Source organism: Aedes aegypti, chromosome 3 (genome assembly GCF_002204515.2).
Source record: "Aedes aegypti strain LVP_AGWG chromosome 3, AaegL5.0 Primary Assembly, whole genome shotgun sequence".
NCBI lineage: Eukaryota > Metazoa > Arthropoda > Insecta > Diptera > Culicidae > Aedes > Aedes aegypti.
The window spans coordinates 280,092,547-280,119,808 of NC_035109.1; the positions used below are offsets into that span (position 1 = coordinate 280,092,547).

Sequence of the window (27,262 nt, forward strand, 5' to 3'; positions counted from 1 at the left end):
TGCTGGAAGTAGGTGCTGCGAATGGCCATGTTCTTGGAGGCGGCAGGTGTACGGTGGCACGGTAAATGGCTGGGCATGGCGTACCATTGGTACCTCGCGTACCTACAGGAATAAAATAGACCCCATTGTGTGGTCCTTAGCCTCTTGCCCAGCAACTCCTATCCCTACCTCCTCGTGGTACTGGACGGGGTACGAGTAACCTTGGGGAAGATCGGGTAACCAACCCCCGTTGGGAACTTTGGTCGTATGCTGACAGGGAATGGGGGGGGGGGGGTTTGCTTCTGCAAACCTTGAGCGTCTGTACTCCATGTTAGGAGCGGCTCACAACAGCGTCTGTTCCCCATGTCAGGGGCGGCTGATCATCGTCCGAGTGCCAGAGAAGGACTCTAAGCTAAACTGCGCACTCTGGCCCTCCGAACATTTAGGGGGAATGGTCCTCCGGAAATCTAGGGGGTTGGTGTCAGGCCCTGCAAGCCAGCCGTAAAAATACACCAGCACAGGAACGTCAACGAGAGAATACGGACCGGAACAATCGGCAAAGACCACAGCTACGAAAATGGACTAGCGATTGGAAACTCGGTACGTGGAACTGCAAATCTCTCAACTTCATCGGAAGCACACGCATACTCTCAGATGTACTGAAGATCCGCGGTTTCGACATCGTAGCGCTGCAGGAGGTGTGCTGGACAGGTTCGATAGTGCGAACATTTAGAGGTAATCATACCATCTACCAGAGCTGCGGCAACACACGTGAGCTGGGAACAGCTTCTATAGTGATGGGTGATATGCAGAGGCGCGTGATCGGGTGGTGGCCGATCAACGAAAGAATGTGCAAGTTGAGGCTCAAAGGCCGGTTCTTCAACTTCAGCATCACAAACGTGCATAGCCCTCACTCCGGAAGCACTGATGATGACAAGGACGCATTTTACGCGCAGCTCGAACGCGAGTACGACCGCTGCCCAAGCCACGACGTCAAGATCATCATAGGAGACTTAAACGCTCAGGTTGGCCAGGAGGAGGAGTTCAGTCCGACGATTGGAAAGTTCAGCGCCCACCGGCTGACGAACGAGAACGGCCTACGACTGATAGATTTTGCCGCCTCCAAGTGATTCGATTTATCTTAGTAATTTATCTAGGAAATCTTTCAAAACTTTATTAAGAGGCCAGAAATTCTTTCATAGATCCTTGCAGGATTTCATCAGTAGTTTCTACAAACGAATAATCAGAGATTAATGGAATAGCTGGAGGTATATCTAGAGAATTACTGGTTGAGTCCATAAGGATATCCTTAACACAAATTTTGGAGGTAATCGAAAACTTTTTTTTTATAATTTTCTGAAAAAAAATCTCTGGGGGAATTCCTGGTGGGATTTCAGGTGTAATTTCATGATTTATCGCTCAGGTTATTTTTAGAAATATTCCAGGTTGAATTCTTGAATGAAATTGTTGAAGGGATTCTTTAGGAAGTTCTTAAAAAAATGTTTGATGAACTAGGGGGAAGTCCTCTATGCCCGGACACTTTTTGTTTCTTGGTCATATTTCAAAACATACATTAGTTTTACCGTTAATTTTTGTACAGTATAAAAATATCACATTATTTTAATTAAAAACTCACATGAGAACAAACATAAACCTTTAAAAAAAAATTTTATGGTGGGTTACATTAAGTACCAAAAATGGTGTGCACTGAAATGTGTCCTCTATGGCCGAACACTATGATTTTCACCATCAAAGTTTACACCAAACCCACAGGAAGGCCAAGGGGTTCTTTGTATGTCAGCACATGCCTTGTGGATTCAATCTTTGCATGATGTACAGCAGTGTTTCCCAAACTTGTTCAGCCTTTCGCCCCCTTGAGGACAATATTTTTTAAAATCGCCCCTGAAGAAAAAAAAAAGTTTTTTTTTATGAGCTCAATGAAGTACTGAGCTGTCAAAACTCAAGAACAAAAATGTTACAAAATTGTTAAAAAAAAATGGGAGTAAGTCATGTAGTAATAATCACATTCAGTTCCTTGTGACTACAAGTAAGTCAAATTAATAGTTTCAATAAGAGTTATTGCAGCACTCAATTTAACTTTTCTACTCATATATTTTAATACATAGGGAGACTTACGGCTTCGGCACCATTCGACTATTATCGGCAACCAAATTTCAAACGCCAAATACACAGTATTTTTCTATCAAAACACATCAGTAGAAACATTCAGATGATTCTTTGTTCTGCCCGCTTCCCGCTAGGGAGATTTTCGAGACTAAACAAACGATATCGCCGGAGATGTAATCACTTCGAAAGAGCACGCCTCAAAATGCGACTGATTCGGATCTGCCGAAGAGATTTATCAGCAGTTGTTATGGGATAGGCAGCCTCCGACAATAGTCACACTGTTAAGGGATTTTCGCAGCGTTGTAAAAACGTTTCCAGAAGCATTTTGACAAGTCTGTCGGTGTGAATCGATAGAGGATTGAGTAACGCATAAATGTAAATAGACAAACACGGAAGGTGTCTGCTGATGCCCGAGAAGATTACAAAATAAGCACGGCATCGGCTTAAGCTGCCGAGAATACGTAAGTTCCCCAAATACTTTCTAACCTGAACCTCAGATACTCTGAAAAAATATCATTCTTCTTTTGACATATATTGACATATATTTGACATAAGAAGTCAGCAGTTCAATTTTGAAAACTCTTTTGTAACAATTCAAGTTATTTAATTCAATATTGAAGCGATCCTAGAATGAAGGAGGTATCGAGATATAGAACACATATTATATGATAGAATATTTCATGTTCTCATAAAATATCATCAAAATAGTCATTTAACCGTGATGAATATTAAAATTTTAACCAATATAATACCTTGCTTCTTTATAGATTTATTTTCCATTTCACTAGAATTTTTCAGTAATCATTTTAGTAATGTGTAATTGTAGTACTCAAACTTCAAATAAATAAAGTCTATTAATATTTGAAGGAGATTTGGCACTTTTGAAGAAAATATTGAGTTAGAAAGCTAAACATTCATAGAGCAAAGAGATGTTAGTAGATCAAGAACGCTAGATTGAAGGGAGAGTTCACTGATCATTTCAATAAAACTTTTTAATCTGAAGTGATTCAAAAATTTTCTCAACAAGAAAAAAACGGTCAAATATTCGTTTATTTTGAAATTTAATTAAAAATCGACTCACAAAAAAATAGCTCTACGTCCTATGAAATACGTCTATGTTTTGCAATGGTTTTTGACTGATTTAAAATATCCATTCAAATCCAAGATTTTCTGTTTAAAAAATGGCAAAGTTTTGTCTCTCTTAAGATATACAGCATTCTTAAACATGGAAATAGATGTCTGAAGTTATGTTTATTTGTTCAATTTTAAGAAGTATCTCTTTCAAATGTTCGACATCTATAGAAGAGTTGTGTAATCTCTCGTTGTTTTCAACTTTTGTTTTATTGCATTTTCGCCCCCTTACTAGCTTTTTCGCCCCCCAATTTGCGATTATCACATTTTCGCCCCCCCTGGAGTTAAAAATCGCCCCCAGGGGGGCGATTTCGCCCACTTTGGGAATCACTGATGTACAGCGTATGAAGCATATTTAGAGCATATCATAGATCGTTTCCATGTTGCATCAGCGGTTGCTCGTATTCAGATGAAAATGTCTTCGAGAATTCAACGCGTTTGTAGTTCTTCACAATTTCTTTATCAGCTCGAAGGTTGAAGTGTGCTCTTAGGTACAGTCAACCCTCCCTTACTCAACCTCCGTATCTCAATATCTAGTTAGAGAACCATAGTAAAATTTGGTGTTCATGGCTACCTCGATGGTCCCTTGAATCGCATATTTGCACTGTTTTAGTATTCTGTAACACAATATCTCCCTAACGCGATGGTCCCTTCATTATCGAATTATGGAGAGTTGACTGTACATTATATCTTGTGGTTGCTTCTCGTATGCTCATTTGCCTTAAAAGCATCATGTTTACAGCACTTTATAAGTGCTCTAAGGACCGAAAGTTTTGTTGTTTATGCTTTATTTTAGTTGCTGTTTGTTTTTTGTACCCTACATTTATGAAAAAAGCGAATTATAAATTAGATCCCAGTTATTAGGTTAACATTTTCACTATCCGGTCATAGAGGACAAGAGGTGTCGGGCCATAGAGGACTTTCAATGGTTTACAAAAAAAGTTGCTTTTCTTTGAAATTCTACATTTTCTAATAAATTTTGCATTGTGATTGATGCAAAACTTACTGAAGTTAACGTACGGAGACAATTCAGCTTAAATTATAAGAAACATTTGTGGCTACAATTGTATAAAATTTTATCGTTTCACATTTTTTTGGTAGATTTTTTCAGAGTGAAACTTTTAACAGCTACTGTTTGTTTACGTTTGGACATGAAAACGTCATAGTTTGTATAAACTGCAAAAATGTGTTTTGGTATAATCCTGAAATACTAAAATCCTAATATCATTACTCGTTTTTGGAAAATTCAAACTGTCCGGGCATAGAGGCTGTCCGGTCATAGAGGACTACTGGATGAAAAATATAGTTTTGGGTAAACCCATGAATTAACCCTCTAATACCCAACCCCGCCCTTAGACGGGGTACACTTTGGAATTTTGTGTATTTTTTTGTACCGTAAGTACGCCATTCACCGCTCATTGAATTATTTTAAAAAATCTGAACAAATTTTCGCAATAAAAGTGATCAACATGTATTAGTATACCAGAATGGATTGTATCAGAATAAAATTCATATGATTTAATATTATATACTATTAAAAAATAATAATTTTAGGCTGTTTAAGGCGGTAAACATGAGTTGAACAATGATTTTATTATGGCAGATTGAAAAATGCTTCTTAGCTGCCACGCTTTAATATGGTGTTGTACTATAGTGCAAAGATAACAACCAGCTAATGAAAGTAAATTAATTCCAACTAGTTGTGTATATAGAGCCTCATACTTAGGATGAGCGGTGAATGGCATCCTACACATGTGTCATTGGCATACGTGTTATTCGGTACCATAATACGTTGTTCACATTTCAACTTCATTCCTACAAAAACAAATGTTTTATCTTGCGTCTAGCGCAAAAAGTTGCGAAAAATATCGAAAACCCGATTTTTGACAGAATTTAATGTATTGAAATGCTGTTAAATGAGCGGTGAATGGCGTCCTTACGGTAGCTCGACAATCAAAACCTTTTTATTTTTGGCTTAAACCTTGACTCATAACACGTATATGAGAAAGTTTTTATAACTTTTGAAACTTTTTTGTATTTTTGAAAATTGTTTGAAACAATTGTATTCTTATATAACCTACAAATGCCTGCGGTTTATTAAACGTGTAATATAAAAAGTTTTTTAATATATTTTTCAACTATCAACCTATAGCAGGAGAGAGCTTTGTGGCATTAAAATAATTTCAAACCTGTTTTTCCATTAATTACACGGAAAATAAAAATATTTCCAGAAAAATATTCAAAATTTACTTGTTTTAATTATGAATCGTGGTTTACGGCCAACCAGCCGAGTGGAAGTTGCTGGCTAGTGTAGTGTGCTATTCCTATACCTAAAAAACAATGCGCTCTCGGGCTAGGCATTGGATATATATAGAAAGCGTTGTGTTTGGATGGGCATCTAATTCTTCCGAAAGAGGTGCACTTTGCGAAAGAGGACCACGTGATTATTGAGCTGAAATCGAATTCAGGTTAACTTCTGCGTTCATGAGTCCTCCCATGGCGTAGTGGTTAACGCGCCCCAACTAGAGATCGGGGAGTCGTGAGTTCGATTCTCACTGAGAAGACGTGTAACTTTTTCGCAAATCTTCACATCAATTTGTCCATCTAATCCAATTGCAAATTATATGTAATGTTTAGCTTTTCGGTAGTTGTTAAACTTCCACTCGGCTGGTTGGCCGTAAACCACGATTCATAATTAAAACAAGTATTTATCGAGCAACGGACTCATGTTCCGTAACCGGTCGTTTGAGAACGTCGCGACCCATTGGAAGCCCACACAATAGAAACCTCAGCCAGCGCAGTTGCTGGCTAGTGTAGTGTGCTATTCCTATACCTAAAAAACAATGCGCTCTCGGGCTAGGCATTGGATATATATAGAAAGCGTTGTGTTTGGATGGGCATCTAATTCTTCCGAAAGAGGTGCACTTTGCGAAAGAGGACCACGTGATTATTGAGCTGAAATCGAATTCAGGTTAACTTCTGCGTTCATGAGTCCTCTCATGGCGTAGTGGTTAACCCTCTCTTTCCCACGACTTTGATCGACTATTTCTTTACGAAAAAAGCGTTTTTATCAAAAGTACTTGAACAAACAATGTTGCAAATGGTCTTAATTTTTCGAATTCGGTAAAAAAGTTTTTGGTTGTTTTTCAATAGTAAATTGATTGTTTATCAATAGTTTTAATATTGAAACAGTTAGTTTACTTTTGGATTAATCTGATGAGTATATAAACATATTCTAGTAACTATTACTAAGTATTCATCTAATTCGGGTTGTCTCCAGTTCGTCGAAAACTAGTGGAGCTCTGGAACTACCATGGGAAAGAGAGGGTTAACGCGCCCCAACTAGAGATCGGGGAGTCGTGAGTTCGATTCTCACTGAGAAGACGTGTAACTTTTTCGCAAATCTTCACATCAATTTGTCCATCTAATCCAATTGCAAATTATATGTAATGTTTAGCTTTTCGGTAGTTGTTATTCAAAATTTATTATTTTTTAAAGTATTGTAAAAACTCGAATTTTTATTATTGCCAAAAATCAGTAACTAGGAGAGGCTTCAGGAAAAAATGAAAAAGAATAGGGATGTTCAAAAAAATATATATAAAAATCAAAAACCAAAATTCATAGATTTGCAAATAAAAATAAATCATTGCCCAAAACGTGTTTAGAACGATTTTAGATAGCTAAAAATGATATTTAGATCGAAAATAAAAATTTGGGTATTAGAGGGTTAATTGCTGATGACATTGCTGGAGACAATCGTATATTCTGGTTTCGTTTGATTTTATTTTCTTGGTACTTGTATGAGCAAGTTCTTGAGGTACTCAGTCGCTACCAGCCTTGAGAAAGAAATATATTTTGTTTATTTAACAATTAAACAATAAAAAACAAACAATTAACATTGAATGACTAGTTCTTCACTCGGCCGAATTAGGAAGCAATATGGTATAGAGACCATTTTGGTGAAAGAAGAGACCTTCCATTGAAAATGAAGACTTTTCAGGGACTTGCCGTATAGTAGTGACCAAGTTTCTGAAAAGATACCTGCTACCATCCCCGTAAGAAAAATGAGACCTACCTGTTCGTCAGCGGGAAGAATCGAATGCAGCCTATGAATGTCCAGATTTGGCTTCTCCTTGGGATTGACAATACGGGTCAACGTTTCCCGCAGCACGTGATCCATTCGGTCTATCTCGTTGATACCAGGTAGGAAAATCAGCACCGTCGGTTTGTATTCCATTCGCTCCTCTCCGTGCATGTTTTCGATCAATCGGTCGCAAACCAGTACCAATTTGGCGGCCACTGTGTACATGTGCGAGGAAATGCCCGGATTCTCGTAGTCGATCGCAAAGTCCAGCCGGAGTTTGTCCAAGTCGTCGTAGTAAAATTCTTTGACTTCGTACAGGCGTGGTCTGTCCACTGAGATGATGGGCGCCGTTAGATATCCGACCTTCTTTGGAGTTTTGAAATATTCCGCGAACGCTTTGGAATCGATGGTGGCTGACATGAGGATGACTTTGGTTTTGGAGGAATTCGTAGCCAAGAATCGACGTACAACGATCAGCAAGAAATCCATGTCAACCTCTCGTTCGTGAATTTCATCCAGAATCACGTGAGTGTAATTGGCCATCGTTTTAGAGTTGATCAATGATTGTAACAGCACTCCGGTCGTGCAGTACAAGAGTCGGGTGTCGGGAGAGAGACACTCCTTCAGGCCAACTTTGAATCCGACCAACGTTCCGAGCTCACATTTCCGTTCCTCAGAAACTCGTTTCGCGATGGACATGGCAGCGATTTTTCGTGGTTGAGTCACGATAATGTTGCAATATTCCTTCCGATGGTAGGCTTCTTCCAAGATGAATTGCGGCACCTGAGTAGTCTTACCGCATCCGGTAGGACCTTCCAGCACGATGACCGGGTTCTCCCGAATTCGAGCCAAAATGTCATCCTTCGAGTGGCGAATCGGCAATTTGTTGTGCTTTAGGGTGAAATTGTACTTCTGAAACAGGGGAAGCATCATCTCCTTGGCCTTGAGCGCTTTGGTGTGCTCTTCGTCTTCGTCTGCCATCGACATCTCATCGTCCACATCTTCTAGGTTGGAAGTGCGCGAAGTAGATGGACCAGCTGCTTCATCGAGAAATGCCTGCAAAGTGAAGGATAATTATAAGCACCACTGTTATTGTATTTTTATTGCAGGGTGTTCATTCAAAATCAGTTCTCCAATTCCTGGAGCAGAAATGGATAACTCGCACACATTAGGGTGTGCAATGCATCCATCCGGGAAGAACCTGGGAATTTCAAATGACCGGGAAAATACCAGAAAAATTGTAGAACACATCGGGATATACGACTGCTTGACCACTCGTACCTTGCATAATGATCATGATCATGACTAAACTTTAGTGAGTTACTTAAGAGATAAAAAAAGGTTTCTAGTATATTTTTTTGCAAAATCACGTCAAAAAATCGATAGTTTCCTGCAGACTTTTTCTCAAAATTTGACCGCTTTCTTGTGAGATGCTTCGTAAATTTCTGGCTCAACATATAATCACAGATAACAGAAGTTTATGCTAGAACAAAAATCTTCTGAAAACTTGTGTAAATATTCAAAATGAAACACGTTGCAAACACTAGCGAGATCATTTAAAAATATTCAGCAGGGTGCTTAGGGATTTCTGACAAGGTTCTTGAAAAGTATAGAATAAATTTCTATCAAGATTCATGGCAAATCCTTGATGAGATTTAACGGGAATCGGGGCCTTTCTTAGTCGAGTGATTATTTCCTTGATTTCCTTGACTTCCCTGAGTGTAAAGTATCATCGTACCTGCCACACGATATACGAATGCGAAAGTGGCAACTTTGGCAAAGCAAGCTATAAGTTAATAACCGTGGAAGCGCTCATTGAACACTAAGCTGAGAGGCAGGCATTGACCATTTACCTACAAGAAAGCTCTTTAGAAAATCACTGAACAGGTAATTACTGGATATTTTTTTTAATTCTTAGCAATTTCCTAGCGGATGGTGAAAAGCTTTTAGTTTTTTTCTTGGGTGATCAAGGTGGTTTTCTTATAAAATTGAAGATAGATTTATTAGGAATTCCTGTTTGGCGGATTTCTGGAGGCACCGTCAGATTTTTGATTCCGTGGGTTACTTTGGACACTCACGTTTTGGATTTATTTGCAGCATAAAAGTTAATCTGAGCCATTTTATGTGTTCAGCGCTTTTATTAACCAAAATATGCTCTACAACCAGGTGTACAAGAGTGGACTGTATTTCTTAAAAAAAATCGATATAGGCGGACCCACGTATCTCCGAGACGACCACTTAACAGGGAACCGGGACCAGATGAAAACACACTTTACTTAACAGTTCAAGCTTCTATTTACAGCTATTTACATGGTTTGTAAACGAATTCAGTTTGCTTAAAACTTGCCACGTTTGACACGTCTTGAAACGATGGAAGCACGACGAACAAAGATGACTTCCAATCGCGGGTAGAAACATCCTCAATTTTTACGCGCTCATTTTTGCGCGCTCGTTTCGTGCGGCTGCGGCTGCGGCGATGTCCTTTTGTGCAGCTACCTTCGCGCAACTCAGCAGGCTGCGGCTGAGCGAAGGACTGACAAAATAATGGACCGATGCACGAGTTCACCATTTGACGTTTGAGCGGTGCCGTGTTATTTACGTGACCATAGCAACGAGTGAATTCGGCACCGCTCAAACGTCAAATTAGTGAACTCGTGCATTGGACCATTCATTCATTCGGGGAGGACGGCTCGAACACCAGGCATAAACATTTTTTTGAACAACATCAACAATAACAGGATAAATAAGAAAATATATCAAAAACGCCGTAACATATATTCACAAGGTGCAAAACATTTACTATGTAAACATTATTTGATTTTTTTAAAATTTATATGGCGTTTGACAAGCACGAAAATACTAGCGGAATTTGGGGTAAGTGTGCCATTTTAAGCAAATTGTTCTCTAACTTTGTACAAAGTTTAAAAACCAACCAATTTAGCCTCATGACGTTAGTTTCTCATCTTATCACAGTGCCATTTTAAAAGATAATAATTCCAAAAAGTATTAATTTGAGAGTTTATTAAATATCTTCCAAAATAACGTATTTTTCAACACCATGGGGCAAGTGTGCGACCTAGCGTTGGGCAAGCTTGACCAGAACATGGATGTTACTGAATCGATTAATATTAGATATATCCAATCGATTCACCCATTGAACACTCTAATACCCAACCCCGCCTTAAGACGGGGTACACTTTGGGATTTTGTGTAACTTTTCGTAGCTCGGCTTACACCTTGGCTTAGAATACGCATAAGAACACATTTTTATGACTTATAAACCTTATTGTATTTAAAAAAATGGAAAATTGTATTCCTTTGTAACCTGCAAATGCCTGGGGTTCATTTACCGTGTAATAAAAAAAATTGTACCTTTTACAATTTTCTACAATCAACCTATCATAGAAGAAGAGCCTGGTGGTATAATAGTTATTTATGCAACAAGATTCGAAATGAAGATTTTTTCAGCACGAGTCATAAATTTATCCAACGAGGCTTGTCGAGTTGGATAAATACGACGAGTGCTGAAAAAATCGAGTTTTGCAACGAGTTGCTTACCACATTTTTTGCTATTACCGTTTTGCTTCGAATTGCCGGACGCTTCGAAAGCCGGACACTTTGCACATTTTCTTATTGTTTTGTAATGTTTTAGTAAATGTATCTGTAATATTATTTCATGGGTAGATTCTTTTATTTTTAAAGTTTATTGTAAATATCAATTCATCGTAGCAGGCTTCAAAACCGTTAAAATAAAAATAAAAATGAATTTCGTGTCAAGTCGTCTGTCAATTTTCCAGCCTGGTAAACAATTTCTTAAGAATGGTGCTTGGATATGTGCCCAGTATTTTGATAGCCAATATGTGTTACGTTCTTATAAAAAGTGATAAGCATAACGAAGAATGTGTACTTTCATCGAAAACTAGTAAAACTTACTTCATAAACGCGATAAAATGTCGTTATTTATAGTTAAATGCCAGTGTCCGGATTACGGAGTATGATTATCAGCTGCTTCGAAACCCGGACATCCGTGATTGTGGAATAAAATGTGCCGTGATTTGAACCAAAATGATCAGAAACAGCTTTTCGAAAGTCACAGAAGTGTTCCCAAGAATTTTGAAGCGAAAAACTTAAGCGGTGCCTTTCGTTTTGGTATATTTATTAGAAAGAAATGTGACCTGTTATATAATAGGTGAGGCATGTCGTGAAACCAAGTGCGGCTATTGATGGGAGTTTTGTAACTCACCCTCATCTTTCACATCATTTTTGGCTGCATAATAGTGAATATGTCTGAAACTTGAACCGAAAACTAGTGAAAGTGCCTTTGATAAAGTGCGCAAAATGCCATTTGACTGAAATATGGATAAAATTTATGAGCATTTCAGTCAAATGAAAGTGTCCGGAATTCGAATCAAATGTGTCCGGAATTTGAATCAGCTTTGAAACGATGTCCGGATTTCGAAGCAAGACATGTCGTGGAATTTTAACTGTTTTAATGAAATTTGCGTCAGAAATTGTAATTTTCTTTACATTATAGCAAACAAGAAGCTAAGATCGTTGTAAAAAGACACTCAAGCTTGAATATATATACGTTTTTGCTGACAAAATTCGAGATTGAGGATACACTTTTTCTTAGGTGTCCGGATTTCGAGGCATAACGGTACAAAAATGCCGTTTCAGTTGGATTATTTCTATTAGCAGAAACATATATCAAGACTACCCACGTGGGTATCCTTGCGTAGTATCGTCTCAGTATTTTTTCATCACGTAGGCTGTGATACAGAGTAGTGGTATGAGTGTCACAAATTTTCACATTTGCATCGATACCATATTGATTGAAACGCTATGGTTATTCGACCTATTCGAGGACTGACCAGATAGGAAGCCAATAGTAATATTCAGTAATATTATAAATACTGCTGCTTTTCATGTGCCAAAAGGCCAACCGTCTCGTGAAGCATCAGACTTGTTTGGAAGTAAAATAGCTGACTCTACGTCCGCTGAACGTTCTGATTCCATACCAGAAAGACCTGAGTAAGATCTGGATCACCCAGAGAAAGTATAATCTAAAACTGAGGTACTAAGCTGATTAAAAACCTGTAGACATTGAAGGAATCGCATATGAAGAGATTCCGATATCTATTTGACGACACCAAAAACAGAACTGAAAAATGTTACTTTTCACCATCGTTAACAGTGCTGGAAGGTAGCACTTTTCGATACTGTTTCTTTTGTTAGGAAAAGTAGGCAATTATGCTGTTCACCCTCTTGATGAAAAGTAGGGTGATATGCAACGGAATTGCAAAATAGTAGTTTACGGAACAAGTTGCAGAATGATGATTTTTACAGCACGAGTGGTAAATTTATCCTACGAGGCTTTCCGAGTAATATAATTACGACGAGTGCTATAAAAATCGAGTTCTGCAAAGAGTTACGTACAACATTTTTTGCAATTTCGTTGAAGACCACTTGGGCATCAGAATTTATATCGCATTCACCATTATTTTACAATTTCTGAAAAATTGTTGTGTTATGATTCATTACGCAACTTAAAACAGTTGCTTATTGAAAAAGCGTTGCGTAATGAATCATTACAGCACTGATTTCAGTTGCGTAATGACTATTCCCGCACTGCATACTTCAGTGCAGGAAAGTAGGCCGTTTCATGACAGATTGGCGTGATGAAAAATAGGCTGTTTTTCACGATGAGGAATTGCAAAAAATAATTTCAAACCTACTTACATTAGTTACACGGAAAAAATATGTTCCAGAAAAAAATTAAAAATTTAATGTTACCTTGGTACCTTGAAAACTTAAATTTTTTTTATTGCCAGAAATCAGTAATCAGAAAAGGCTTCAAATGGTCAATTGACAAAGAAAGCTCTCAATTAATAGATGTGGAAGTGCTCATGAGAACACTCAGAATCAGGCTCTGTCCCAGTTAAGACGTAACGCCAGAAAGAAGAAGAAGAAGGTTGATGCAACAATTTCGTCCTCTCGAATCGAAACTAAAAATCGAATGAAGGTTTTGAGTGGTCCTAACCTGGGGGTGCGAACTGGATATCAATGCTGTCAAGCTAACACTTCCATAAAAATGATCCTACACTGAAATAAATTGAACAGGTTATTCTATCAGAAATTTCATATAAGCTATAGTTTCTGCGCTACACGTACATTCCAAAAACACTCCTATACTCATCATTCGTTAAGCTATTAGAATACAACAAGGGTCAAATAAACATTGAAGATGCTGGGTTCATACATGTATCATATGCCGCAAGCATTTACCTGGTATATGCTTCGCATTTAAATTTTCCAAACAGACTGCCTCGTTAAATGTTATATGCTGGTATGCGCTGTAAAAAATATGATCGAGATGTCAGTAGGAAAAATGGAGCGTTTGTACGTAAAGTTGTGTTATACATTCTTGACTTCTTTTAAAAGGTGATTAAATCATTAAAATACAAGGAAATTTAAGACAGCTAATATTTAGAAATCTATTTCCTAGATTCGTAACTTTTTCTAAATTGGAAGACAAGTACAAACGACATAAAACATCAAATCCAGTAGAAGTATTTTCAAAGGTAAATATTTTATCAGTAGTTCGGATAATAGACGGAATTCTAATAAAACACATTTTATTCCTCCACGATAGATTCGAGATTTTTCTTCCGGTCGGCAAAGCCAATTGAACATCACACTAGTTTCCTTGGAAGAGATTTACCATATCAGCGAAAGTGTCTCCCATGCCAAGCTATGGCAAAACATCTTCTTCTTATTGGCATTGCTTCTCAGCTTAGTGTTCTAATGAGTACATCCACAGTTATTAACTGAGAGTATATCGTGTGGCAGGAACGATGATACTCTATGCCCCAGGGAAGTCAAGGAAATTTCCATTATGAAGAGATCCTGGACTGACCGGGAATCGCATTGCTTTGTTACCTTGGTACCTTGAAAACTTAAATTTTTTTTATTGCCAGAAATCAGTAATCAGAAAAGGCTTCAAATGGTCAATTGACAAAGAAAGCTCTCAATTAATAGATGTGGAAGTGCTCATGAGAACACTCAGAATCAGGCTCTGTCCCAGTTAAGACGTAACGCCAGAAAGAAGAAGAAGAAGGTTGATGCAACAATTTCGTCCTCTCGAATCGAAACTAAAAATCGAATGAAGGTTTTGAGTGGTCCTAACCTGGGGGTGCGAACTGGATATCAATGCTGTCAAGCTAACACTTCCATAAAAATGATCCTACACTGAAATAAATTGAACAGGTTATTCTATCAGAAATTTCATATAAGCTATAGTTTCTGCGCTACACGTACATTCCAAAAACACTCCTATACTCATCATTCGTTAAGCTATTAGAATACAACAAGGGTCAAATAAACATTGAAGATGCTGGGTTCATACATGTATCATATGCCGCAAGCATTTACCTGGTATATGCTTCGCATTTAAATTTTCCAAACAGACTGCCTCGTTAAATGTTATATGCTGGTATGCGCTGTAAAAAATATGATCGAGATGTCAGTAGGAAAAATGGAGCGTTTGTACGTAAAGTTGTGTTATACATTCTTGACTTCTTTTAAAAGGTGATTAAATCATTAAAATACAAGGAAATTTAAGACAGCTAATATTTAGAAATCTATTTCCTAGATTCGTAACTTTTTCTAAATTGGAAGACAAGTACAAACGACATAAAACATCAAATCCAGTAGAAGTATTTTCAAAGGTAAATATTTTATCAGTAGTTCGGATAATAGACGGAATTCTAATAAAACACATTTTATTCCTCCACGATAGATTCGAGATTTTTCTTCCGGTCGGCAAAGCCAATTGAACATCACACTAGTTTCCTTGGAAGAGATTTACCATATCAGCGAAAGTGTCTCCCATGCCAAGCTATGGCAAAACATCTTCTTCTTATTGGCATTGCTTCTCAGCTTAGTGTTCTAATGAGTACATCCACAGTTATTAACTGAGAGTATATCGTGTGGCAGGAACGATGATACTCTATGCCCCAGGGAAGTCAAGGAAATTTCCATTATGAAGAGATCCTGAACTGACCGGGAATCGCATTGCTTTGCTTTGTAGCCGCGGACTCTAACCACTCGGCTAAGGAAGGCCCCATGGCAAAACATGCTTTTTATTATATAATTATATCTATATAAATAAAAATGAAATAGTGTTTGTATGTCACGAAATGGCTTAAGAACGGGTGACTGGACTTACATGATTCTTTCACTGTTGAATTCGTCTAGAGCTCCGACGTGTTTGTGCGAAAAAAAGTTTAGGAAAGTCTTCGGGATAGTGGGGAAAACGGGAGAATACTAATCTGTCATTTTCTACACGGGACTTGCATGGCGTTTTTCAACAGCCTACTTGATGGCAAGACGAAGTTTGCCGGGACCACTAGTATGTAAATAAAATTGGTGTGAATGTTGAAATAAAAATAATAAAACTTAAATATGCAGTAAAAACACCTTGTTATTAATATTTGAAACATACATTCGAATTATTTGTTACATTAATAAAACAAATTGCATTTGCATATAATCAATCCGCCGGGCTTCATTTGAATATATTGCGTTTTCATATAAAACCTGTACACACCTTTCTTCTGCAGATATTAAATGGTTGGCATATAATACTATCATGCTCCTTCCAGCACCTCATCATATGCGTTGCATATAACTTGAAGTTACCTCTTCCGCCCTCAAGTTAATCTATATAAATAAAAATGAAGTGGTGTTTGTATGTCACGAAATGGCTTGAGAACGGATGAACAGATTTGGATGATTCTCTCTCCGCTTTGTTCTACAAGGGTTCCGATGTGTTTGTGTACAAAATAATCCCATGATATTCAGCAGGAAAGTTGTAAAAACGAGAATAAACGGAATTGTCATTTTGTATGGGATGATACTAACCGTTTTTCAACAGCCTACTTGATGGCAAGACGAAGTTTGCCGGGACCACTAGTACTATATGAAAATCCAATAGTGCAAAAATATATGCGTAACATATAGTGTTTACTATAAGAGTTAGCTCAGTGTAGGATCATTACTTAGTCACGCTAAAAAGAATTAAGGGATTTTATGTGACACAAAAACTGTCAACTTTTGAGGAAACGTTATACTGGTCTTATATATGTATAAGTTTCATAAACCTTTTGTTAAGTATAATTATAACTAATATACGATCAAAAACATCTGAATCGGGCGATTTATTGCACTTATTGCCTGCGTAAAACTGTAAAGGCTTTGTGTGAAGTATTTTAAGTGTGCGTCTTGAAAAAAGTTTCCTGTGAGACAAGCAAACAAACAACGGTTAGCATTGGTAGAAAATATTGTGTTTCAATTGAATGAACAAAATGTTCGAGTTCGCACCCCTTAGGTCCTAACATCTATTCAAAAAATCGATTAATCGAAACGAACAAATCGATTTTTGGAACATCGATTTAAAATCGACCATCGCTAGTGCCACCAATATGGGGCAAGATGGCCACTGAATAAACGTTACATGTTACATGTTCTACGTGTAATGAAATTCTCTTTATTTCTTATTTATACTATTTATAAAACAGAGGCTAATTAATAATTCAAAACATGTTTTTAAGCTTTTATATCCTGTAAATAAAGAATAAAATAATATGTTAATCAGTCCACAGTTCGGGAAGTCTCTCTTCTGCCCCTACGGTAGCCAGTATTTATAGCTCAGAAATCCCGTAGGTACGAACAAGTAAAAGGTACCAGAGTCATAAGGAATATCACTTGAGATAGGTAGACATGACAGTCCTTTCTCCTTTAGAAACTTTCTAATAACTCTTTAAAAAGCCGCCTTCATGTTACAACAACTCATACAACGAACAATCGAAAATATACACAAAAAATTCCACATCTGTAACTTCAAAGTAATTATTTTATGACTACAACAAGACATTCAAATCATTGGATTCATACTGCTCTGCTCAGCATTTCATTTGACAACTTCGTCAACTAAAGAACAATTTCGTTCATCTCAATATAGCAATCGCTTCACAAAAGAACAACTATGTTCACAATATACGACAATTTCGTCGGCTCTGAAGAATAATTTAGTTCAACTCAAATTGGTAATTTCACCACACACAAAAAAATAAAATGGGCAAACTCGCCACCTCAAAGAAAAACTATAATCGCCAACACACGTTTCCATGATCCTCGTCGCCACTTTTATATCCTGTAAATAAAGAATAAAATAATATGTTAATCAGTCCACAGTTCGGGAAGTCTCTCTTCTGCCCCTACGGTAGCCAGTATTTATAGCTCAGAAATCCCGTAGGTACGAACAAGTAAAAGGTACCAGAGTCATAAGGAATATCACTTGAGATAGGTAGACATGACATTTTTAAGTTTACCGTTATAAGGAGAAGCTCTATAACATGGTTTATCAAACACTGAACTCTACTAGTCAGTTCGAATAAATAAAATGGTTATTTTTGTCTCTCAATGCGATATATGTATTACCATGGATTACGGCGGATATGTATAATATAACACTAGATCAGCACTAAATAGCGGTAAAATCTTGATATAGATAAGTAAAGCAGTACTTAACATGACGAAAACCATGGTATTACTGAATATTTGGAGAGAAAATCACTTTAGGAGCAAAAATGTCAGCTAATCTCCTACTACACTTCAGAAACCACTACACTCATTTTGGTTTATATTATTTCCAAATAGGTGGCACACTTGCCCCGATAAGTATAGATTTCGATAAAACTCGATTTCGTAAGTGTACAACTTATACATTTGAATGGTTTCACGATGTAAAGTACGTTTAAAAATCTGTTAATAATTTACCTTCTATCATGCTAATTCAAACCAACATTTTTTTTTAAATCTACTGAAATTTGGTTGTTTATACAAAAGTTGATGTAAATACGTTAAAAATAAATAAATGTTAGAAATTTATCATTGCATTGTGAATTATAAGGGAATACATTTTTAAACTCAAAGAGAGAATATATTGTAATTGTAATTGTAATTGCTCAATCCACACCCTGGCAGACAATTATCCGCCCATCTAGACACGGGCTGGGTGAGGACCTACCAAGCCTCCCCCGTTAACATGTCCTATACCGTTTAGCACACCGGGATCTTCCACAAGCAGGCGCCGGAATTAAAGCGGTCCCACAAGCTTCAGATACATTAAATAGATATAGTCCCTCTGGCACTAAACCGAATGGCGCCCTCCGCTTCACCACTAGTACTGCTTCCCCACACGCCAAGCACAATATCGAAAGTAGCGCGTTGTATAGCAAATACAGTACACCACCTCCGACACTATGCCAAATGTACAGGAAAAACAGCACCAGTAAGAAAGCGGAAGGCGCACCACTCGGTTCAGTGCCAGAAGGACTATATGTATAACGAAGAAGAAATGAAAAGATAGTAGAGTTGGTTCGGTTATTTGATTGCTGAAACGAAAAAAAAAACAGAAAAAACAGAAACAAAGTGTTAACATTAAAACGGGGTTTTATAATTGATAAATGTATCGATAGTTTCTCATCTGTTACGTTTCCTTATCGTAGCGCTGTCGATTTTTTCCATCTCCAGAGTGTTCGTCTCCGCTCGAGCAATGAGGACCATGATGAAATGAGAATATAAAAATGTGAGCATTAGTGTTGATCTAGTAATAGATTAATTTAAACTGCTTTTCATGTGCTAAGTAACTTGTAAACTCCTACTCAATTATGTTTTGTTGGCCTACACGTTTTATTTAGACACAATTTTTATTTAGAAAACTATTTGGATCCGAGATTTTAGGTGCAGATTGAGCATGTTTGATAAAACAAGCATCCTGTTTTCAGTTAAAGAATGTTCAAGAAGTTGATGATTCTGTTATTTATACTGGCTACATACAAGAATTCACTATTGATGTAATATATGGATATTGAAAGTTCCAACGCGCGATTATAATACTTCAGTTTTCGTGCTGTTGTATTGGTGTAAGTAGTGGGAAACCAATCAGTTTGGTGATTCTAACGGTAACAAATAGCAAGACGAAAGGAAAGTTGATAATCTATCATCATTATGATTTCAGTCCTAATTTCATGATCCGTTTAATAAATTCCGCGTATGATTCGGCAATTTTAACAATTTATACATGTGTATTCGAAGAAAACAGACTACGAGCATTTATTACCTGTTGCAAGGTTCCTAAGTGATCAGATATTTATCATTTTCTACAGCCTAATTTAATAATACCTACATTGGGTTGTAACAAAAATTTGATCTTGGGATGTTGATTTGCCTCCTAATCATAGTTTCGACAATAGTCACATGCTTACTATCCCTTATGGCAGTGTTGTTGATTCTATTGTCTATCGCTCATCAGTTTCGCGCCACCCGGCAGGGACTTGGTCCTATGTACCCAATACTCTGCTGTGTCTTAACTTCACGCAATACATTCTGTAGATGTGTGATACAGTTTGCGGAATATTATGATTTATCACTTCGTTCAGATGGAAAATTCTGTTATGGTACCATATTCACATATCAGATAACTCCCACCTGGAACGATGTAATACATCGGAGACATGTAGATTCAGATGTATGTATACGATCTATGCCTAGTTCGGCTCTGATCGACAGGCAATCAGTGTATTCAGTTTTTCAACTAGCTTGAAGCGATGAACGTTTCAAGACAAGCTCTCCACTATATCTGCTAGCAATCACCGGTCGTCGATAGACATTTCGGTTCTTTTCTGCTAAAGATAGATCCGATTGTATGCCAAAGACTATGGCTCATGCTTTTCAATACAGCTGGAAAAACAAGAACTACACCCAGCACCAAATAGTACGTAACTATGAGGCGGACCGGAAGGTTTGATGAGCAATCCCCAACCAAAAAACTCAAAGAGAGAATATATATTGTAAAAAAAATCAGCTGTGGCACACTTGTCCCAAAATCCACTATATGCCCTAACCAACAACTTTTACGATGGTCTTGCTGAATACCTGCGCTTCAGTCTTCCCAAACGAACACCGAACACGTTGGTTCTGGCGGTTTCGTACTATCCCTGTACTCTGTTCTCGTGTGCAAACCTAAACCCAAACAAACGCCGATTCGAAAACCGGTCCATTTGTACCTCGTATGTTGCAATATAGCGACTCGCTGTGCCATCCATCAGCTCACGTCAAAGTGAGCTTCTAGAAAAGAAGAAGAAGAAGAAGTACCTCGTATGTAACCGCGGTTCAAATTTTGGTGCGAATCTTCGGTTGCATCCGTAGTTCAGAACGATGGCACAAACGGACAGACAGAAAACAGTTGATATCCACGCTTTTTAATTTCTACTTATCGTGTGTTGTTGTATGATATAGTAAAATCCTTGTTTTTTCATAAAGTTATTGTCGGAACAAGTAGGCGTCAATGCGTCCAGTCCGAACCAAACTATTTATAGTAGGCTATGCTTTTGTTATTAGAATAAAATTTTCACTTCCCCAACAACCGTCAAACAGTGTAGTTTGATTTACGGCTACATCTAAAAGGTTATGAGCCCAGCAAAAGAAGTTTAAAGTTTTTCAAGAAAACTCAAGATGTCCTTCGCAAACGGACAAGGCGATCCTCAAGCAGTTCCTCAAGCACCGCAGCCGAATCTTCAAGCCCCGTATCAAGTCCAAAACCTGAACAGTCTTCCGTCCATCGAGCGGCTAACCGGCCGGGACAATTGGCCGACGTGGAAGTTTGCCGTGGAGACCTTCCTGGAATTGGAGGATTTATGGGAAGCTGTGAAGCCGGTCCCAGGTGCAGACGGAACGATGCCAGCAATCGACGAGCGAAAGTGTCGCAAGGCACGAGCAAAAATTATTTTGCTGTTGGATCCCGTTAACTACGTCCATGTCAAGGACGCAAAAACGGCTCGTGACGCGTGGAAGAAACTGGAGGCGGCGTTCGAGGACACCGGACTGACCCGGCGGGTCGCTCTTCTACGTAAGCTCATCACGACCAATCTTGCGACCTGCGGCAGTGTGGACATCTACGTCAACCAAATTGTTTCCACCGCCCATCAGTTACGCGGCGTAGGATTCGATATCTCCGAAGAGTGGGTCGGCACGCTGCTCCTCGCTGGACTTCCAGAGGAGTACAAGCCGATGATCATGGCGCTGGAGAACTCTGGTCTGGTGATCACCGGGAATAGCATCAAGACCAAGCTACTTCAAGAGGTCGAGGCATCGGCAGCCAAGACCGCATTCATCGGAAGGAAACCGTTCCCCCCAAGGCAGAAGAAAGGCGTAACCGAGGACAGGTCAGCTGATCCGCCGAAGGGACCGAAGTGCAAGAGATGCAGTAAGTACGGACACATAGCCAGGGACTGTCGTTCGAAGAAAGGATCCGCTTTCTGTACTGTGCTTGCTACGGATGCTGGTGTGACCGATGACTGCTGGATTTTCGATTCAGGCGCTTCAGACCATTTTACGAAAAATCGAAGCCTGCTGATGGATGACCGAGCGGCGAGTGGTGTTGTCATGGCGGCCGACAAAGGTGCGATGAACATCGTAGCTACCGGTGCGGTGAAATTGAAGCCAAAATGCTGTCCTGAAGGCCCGATCACAGTAAATAACGTGAAGCTTATCCCTACGATGTCACATAACCTGCTGTCGGTAAGTCAGATCGTCCGGCGTGGTCATGAAGTGAAGTTCACCGATCGCGAAGTGACGGTAACGGACCCGGAAGGAGCAATCATTGCAACCGGCAGGCACGACGTGAAGAACGGATTGTTCGTGTTCCAAGAGCACGAAGATCGCAGAGCGCTATCCCTTGCATCCTCGCCAGCAAACTTGGATGTCTGGCACAGACGGATGGGCCACCTCAACGTGCACAGTCTGCACAAACTGAAGAACGGCCTGGCCTCCGGAGTGCAGTTCAAGGAATCGGCGATGTCCAACTGTGTCGAGTGCGCTAAAGGTAAGCAGTTTCGTCTTCCGTTTCCCAAGAAAGGACGACGAGCAACCGAGATCCTGGAACTGGTCCACACAGACCTACACACCAAATTTTCGATTTATCTTCCAGCAATTTCGTTTACTGAAACCGATTCAGCAATACATCCTTTTGCTGATGTACAGCACTTTTGAAATTGTTTACTGGAATTCAGCAATCTGACTTGCTGGATACTTGTCAACACCATCAGATTTACTGAATTTCAGTAACTTATATGACAAATGATTGATAACCAGCAATCGATTTGAAATTTTGTCGTAAATCAGTAAACATAATTACTGAACTCCAGCAAAAGTTGTACTTGTCACAGTCGATAGCAACCACAAAAACAACCGAGATTTTGTTGTCTTCTACTGGTTCCATTTGCCAATCTGCAGTTTGTTGGTTTATGGAAAACGTTTAATCTATTAGTCCTCTCACAATATCTGAGTAAGTACTATATTTAGTAGAGAACTAAATATTGCAAATTAACGCAAGTGTTTATTTCTTTTCTAGAATGATAACAAAACCGGAACGGAAAATCAGCCTCTTCCTTTCCCTTGCAAAAGCAGGAAAATATTGTTTAATTTTTATTTGTAGAAATAAATGTGTTTGGCATGTAACAAAGTTGCATTTTTATAATTTTCATAGTGAACTTTACTGAAACTATACATCAACCAGATCCTGGCGACTCAAAATTGCTAAAAAGCAGTAAAAATCCCATTAAAGCAACAAATAACCAAGTGCTGATTATTCAGCAAGTGAAAATGTACTTTCCTGAAAGATCAGTAAAACAGCTGTCATTTTTACGCGAATTCGCTTTGCTGAAAGATCCAGCAAATTTCATTTTGCTGGATCGATTGCTGAATTTACAGCACAAAAAAAAATCAGCAAAAATTTGCTGGTTTACAGCAATAAAATTTTGGTGTGTATGTGGACCCATGGAGGAAGCATCACTAGGCGGAAGCAGGTACTATGTGTCGTTCACGGACGATAAGACGCGGAGGATTTTCATCTACTTCCTGGAGCAGAAATCCGAAACCGAGTTGATGAATGCATTCAACCAGTTCCACAGCCTCGCGGAGAGGCAGACGGGGCGCAAGCTGAAGACCATTCGCAGTGATAACGGTAAGGAGTTCATTAACAAATCGTTACAGAGACGCCTGAGGGAGCTTGGAATCCAGCATCAAATGTCGACGGAATACACGCCGCAGCAGAATGGGCTGGCTGAACGAGTCAATCGGACCGTGGTCGAACGAGCCCGTTGTATGCTGCACGAAGCAAAGCTGCCGAAGTCATTCTGGGCGGAAGCGGTAGCTGCTGCAACGTACCTCATCAATCGATCCCCTACCAAAGGACACCATCTGACCCCGGAAGAAGCTTGGAGTGGCCGCAAGCCCGATTTGTCGCACGTACGGATTTTTGGTACGAAGACAATGGCCCATATTCCGAAACAAAAACGTAAGAAGTGGGACGCCAAGTCAATGGAAGCCATCCTCGTCGGTTACGAAGAGCACACCAAAGCTTACCGACTGTACGACCCCGTCAAGAAAAACGTGTTCCGAAGCCGTGACGTCGTCTTCATATCCGAAGCGAATTCCGAGAAGCAACCTGATGACCAGCAGCAAGTCACCCGGCGCAAGCAGCAACGAACGAAGACGTACGTCAGCCTGGAGTATGATCCTGAACCTGAAGTCGCTACTGTGCAAGAGCAGCCGTTCATGGAAGAAGAAGATGAAGATCCTGTTGACGAAGTGGCTGATGAAGATCAAGTCTTTTCTGAAGCAGAAGACGAGTCGGACTCCGAGGTGGAATATTTCTCGCAAGTTGAAACCAGCGGTGGCGAAGATCAAGAATCCACTGACGACATAGGCGACGTGACGATTTCGGCGCTCCCTCCGCAACAATCTTCAAATCCACCCGTGTCACGCGAGGTGTTGAGGCGCAGTGGCAGGGAGCGCGCGATACCAGGCAAGTACAAAGATTATATCTTTCCGAACAATCGCTTTCCGTTCCAACATCCAACAGATCCAGCCGTTCTTACATCTGAGGACCAATCCAGTCCCAGTGACGTTCAGCAAGGACTGAAGGCGAGCAGGTGTTTGCCGAAACGATCTGATGACCCCCGAACTCTGGCGGAAGCGATGCGAGGTCCCGACGCGATCCAGTGGCAAGCCGCCATGAAGGAGGAGCTTCAAGCGTTGAGGGACAACGGGACGTGGGAGTTGGTTCAGCTACCACCAAACAAGAAAGCCGTTGGATGTAAATGGCTGTTTAAAACCAAGGTCGACGAGAAGGGTGCCGTGGTGCGGCACAAGGCTAGAATCGTAGCGCAGGGCTTCACCCAGAAGTACAGCAGCGACTACGATGAAGTTTTCGCACCGGTTGCAAAACAGGTGACGTTCCGGACACTGCTGACCGTTGCCAGCCGGAGGAAAGCCATCGTCAAGCACGTCGACGTGAAAATGGCGTACCTGAATGGTGAACTGGAAGAAACCATTTACATGCGCCAGCCGGAGGGATACACTACCGGCGATGACCGTACTGTGTGTCTTTTGAAGAGGAGCCTGTACGGATTGAAGCAGTCGGCGCGCGTCTGGAATCGGAAGGTGGATTCCGTCTTTAAGGCCATGGGATTCCAACAATCCAAGATGGACCCGTGCCTGTACATCCGGCGGAAGAACGGCAAGACGGCGTACATCCTCATATACGTCGACGATATGGTTATTGTTACTCAAACCGAGGAGGAGTTCAAGTCCATTTTCGATTCTCTACAAGCGAACTTCACCATGTCGAACCTCGGTGACATCCGTCACTTCCTGGGAATTGAGGTGGAGAAGAGCGCAGCCGGTTACAAACTGAACCAAACAGCGTACATCCGGAAGCTCGTTGGAAGGTTCAAGATGGAGACCGCGAAGCCATCGAAGACCCCTCTCGACCCAGGCTACTTCCAGCACAAGGAGGAGATGGATCAGCTGCCGAACAACAAGGACTATTTGAGTCTGATCGGTGGTCTGCTGTACGTAGCGGTTCAAACCAGACCGGATATCGCAGTCAGCACGTCCATCCTAGCGCAGAAGTCAAGCTGTCCAAATCAGCAAGATTAGAACGAGGCGAAACGGGTCCTGCGCTACTTATCGACGACAAGCAACCACAAGCTGCATCTTGGCACATCTGGTGACGGGCTTCAAATGTTCGTTGACGCCGATTGGGCCGGCAACTACCGCGACCGGAAATCCAATTCTGGTCACCTGCTGCTACTTGGAGGAGGAGTCATCGCGTGGGGTTCCCGAAAGCAAACTTGTGTTGCACTGAGCTCCACCGAGGCGGAATTCGTTGCCCTTGCTGAAGGGTGCCAGGAGCTGTGCTGGACCAGAAGACTACTCGAGGAGATTGGAGAAGCAGCTCAAGGTCCAACCGTCGTATTTGAGGACAACCAGAGCTGCATCAAGCTAGTTGAGAGCGACAAGATCGAGCGACGCAGCAAGCACATCGAGACGAAGTATTTTTTCGTACGAGACCTGCAGGAGAAAGGTATTATTAATTTGCGTTACTGTCCGACGGAATCGATGCTCGCAGATGTGCTGACAAAACCTCTTCAAAGAGTTCGTTTGGAGAAGCTGCGTTGGGAGATAGGTTTGCGTCCGGATCAGTCCGAGGAGGAGTGTCGGAACAAGTAGGCGCAATGCGTCCAGTCCAAACCAAACTATTTATAGTAGGCTATGCTTTTGTTATTAGAATAAAATTTTCACTTCCCTAACAACCGTCAAACAGTGTAGTTTGATTTACGGCTACATCTAAAAGTTATTGCTAAATGTTATTTAAAGTATTGAACTTAGTTGACCTGCTAAAATAACACATTTCTAGACAAACATTCGAAAAGGGCCCAAGAGGTTTTGAGCCTTTTTTCAGAAACGTTGCTGTTGAGCCCTTTTTAGCCCGCCCACGCAAACTAACACCATTATCAGAAAGATAGGTGTTAGATCTTCATGATAGTGGTATTGGTGAGCGTGATCGAGTTTGGGCTCAACAGCGTCTTGCAAAGTCAATGTTTACCAATGTCGATGTGCCCTTTTGAAATGTTTATACAGATTTATTTAAGCCTCAATGGTCTTGCGATTCGATCCAAGAAGTGAATTTTAACCGTTCCCTGTCTGTCTGCTTTTTGCCATTATTTGAACCTTCAACGCAAGTTGCAATGTTCAAACCATCGGTTCTGTTCATGGGAAGACTGTTGATAATTCCAGGAATTACTCAAGATAATTTTCCAGATGTTTATCAGTAGGGTAGGTGTACCAGTTATGGCCATAGTGGTTCCCTATTTCGCCATACGCGATATCTTGTATGCTTTTACATTTTGAAAAATCTTTTGTGTTTTAGCAGTAAAATTAAGGATAAATCTTGATGTTAAAACATTCAAAAAGATTAAAAATGTAAAAGTTATCCAAATTTTGCATATGGCCAAATAGGGAACCACTATGGCCATAACTGGTACACTTTCCCTAATTATTTTTGTAATTTGATTACAATTCATCTAATGTATCTTCCAGGTAATTCCTTCAGTAAATTAATAAAATAAGCAAAACGGCTTCAATGAAGAGCATAGAAAGCGTCACCGTAGTATTGTATATTTGACAGAACTGCAATGCTGTAGTATTGTATGTTAAATCACATATACGGTGGCGCTGTTGTTTTTTATGCAATGAGTGTTGAAAAAACAACCTCCAATGATCCATTCCTGGAAAGTAATAATGGAATAATAAACAAAGCCATAATCATAATACACAGTTTCATAATCTTGTTATAAATTATCTAGATAAAATAGTAGTAACTTTTTTCAAACTCCATTGAAAATACGGTGAAAATTATACATACTTCCATTCGATCGAAAATGCTACTTTCCGGGACAAACTTAATTTTTATCCCGAAGCCTGGAAAAGTAAAACGGTCGGTAAATCGACACTCTATTTTTCAGTATTTCC

The 27,262-nt window shown here is 39.8% G+C and overlaps 1 protein-coding gene across 1 annotated transcript in view; it reads right to left on the reverse strand.

Moving 5' to 3' along the window:
* The window catches only part of LOC5577484 (probable ATP-dependent RNA helicase spindle-E), a 60,938-nt gene that overhangs the window by 19,494 nt on the left and 14,182 nt on the right, over nucleotides 1-27,262 (reverse strand). Inside the window, exon 2 of the mRNA XM_001663352.2 lies at nucleotides 7,313-8,377. Coding sequence (XP_001663402.2) covers nucleotides 7,313-8,377 — 1,065 coding nt within the window. The remainder of the gene's footprint in view (nucleotides 1-7,312; nucleotides 8,378-27,262) is intronic.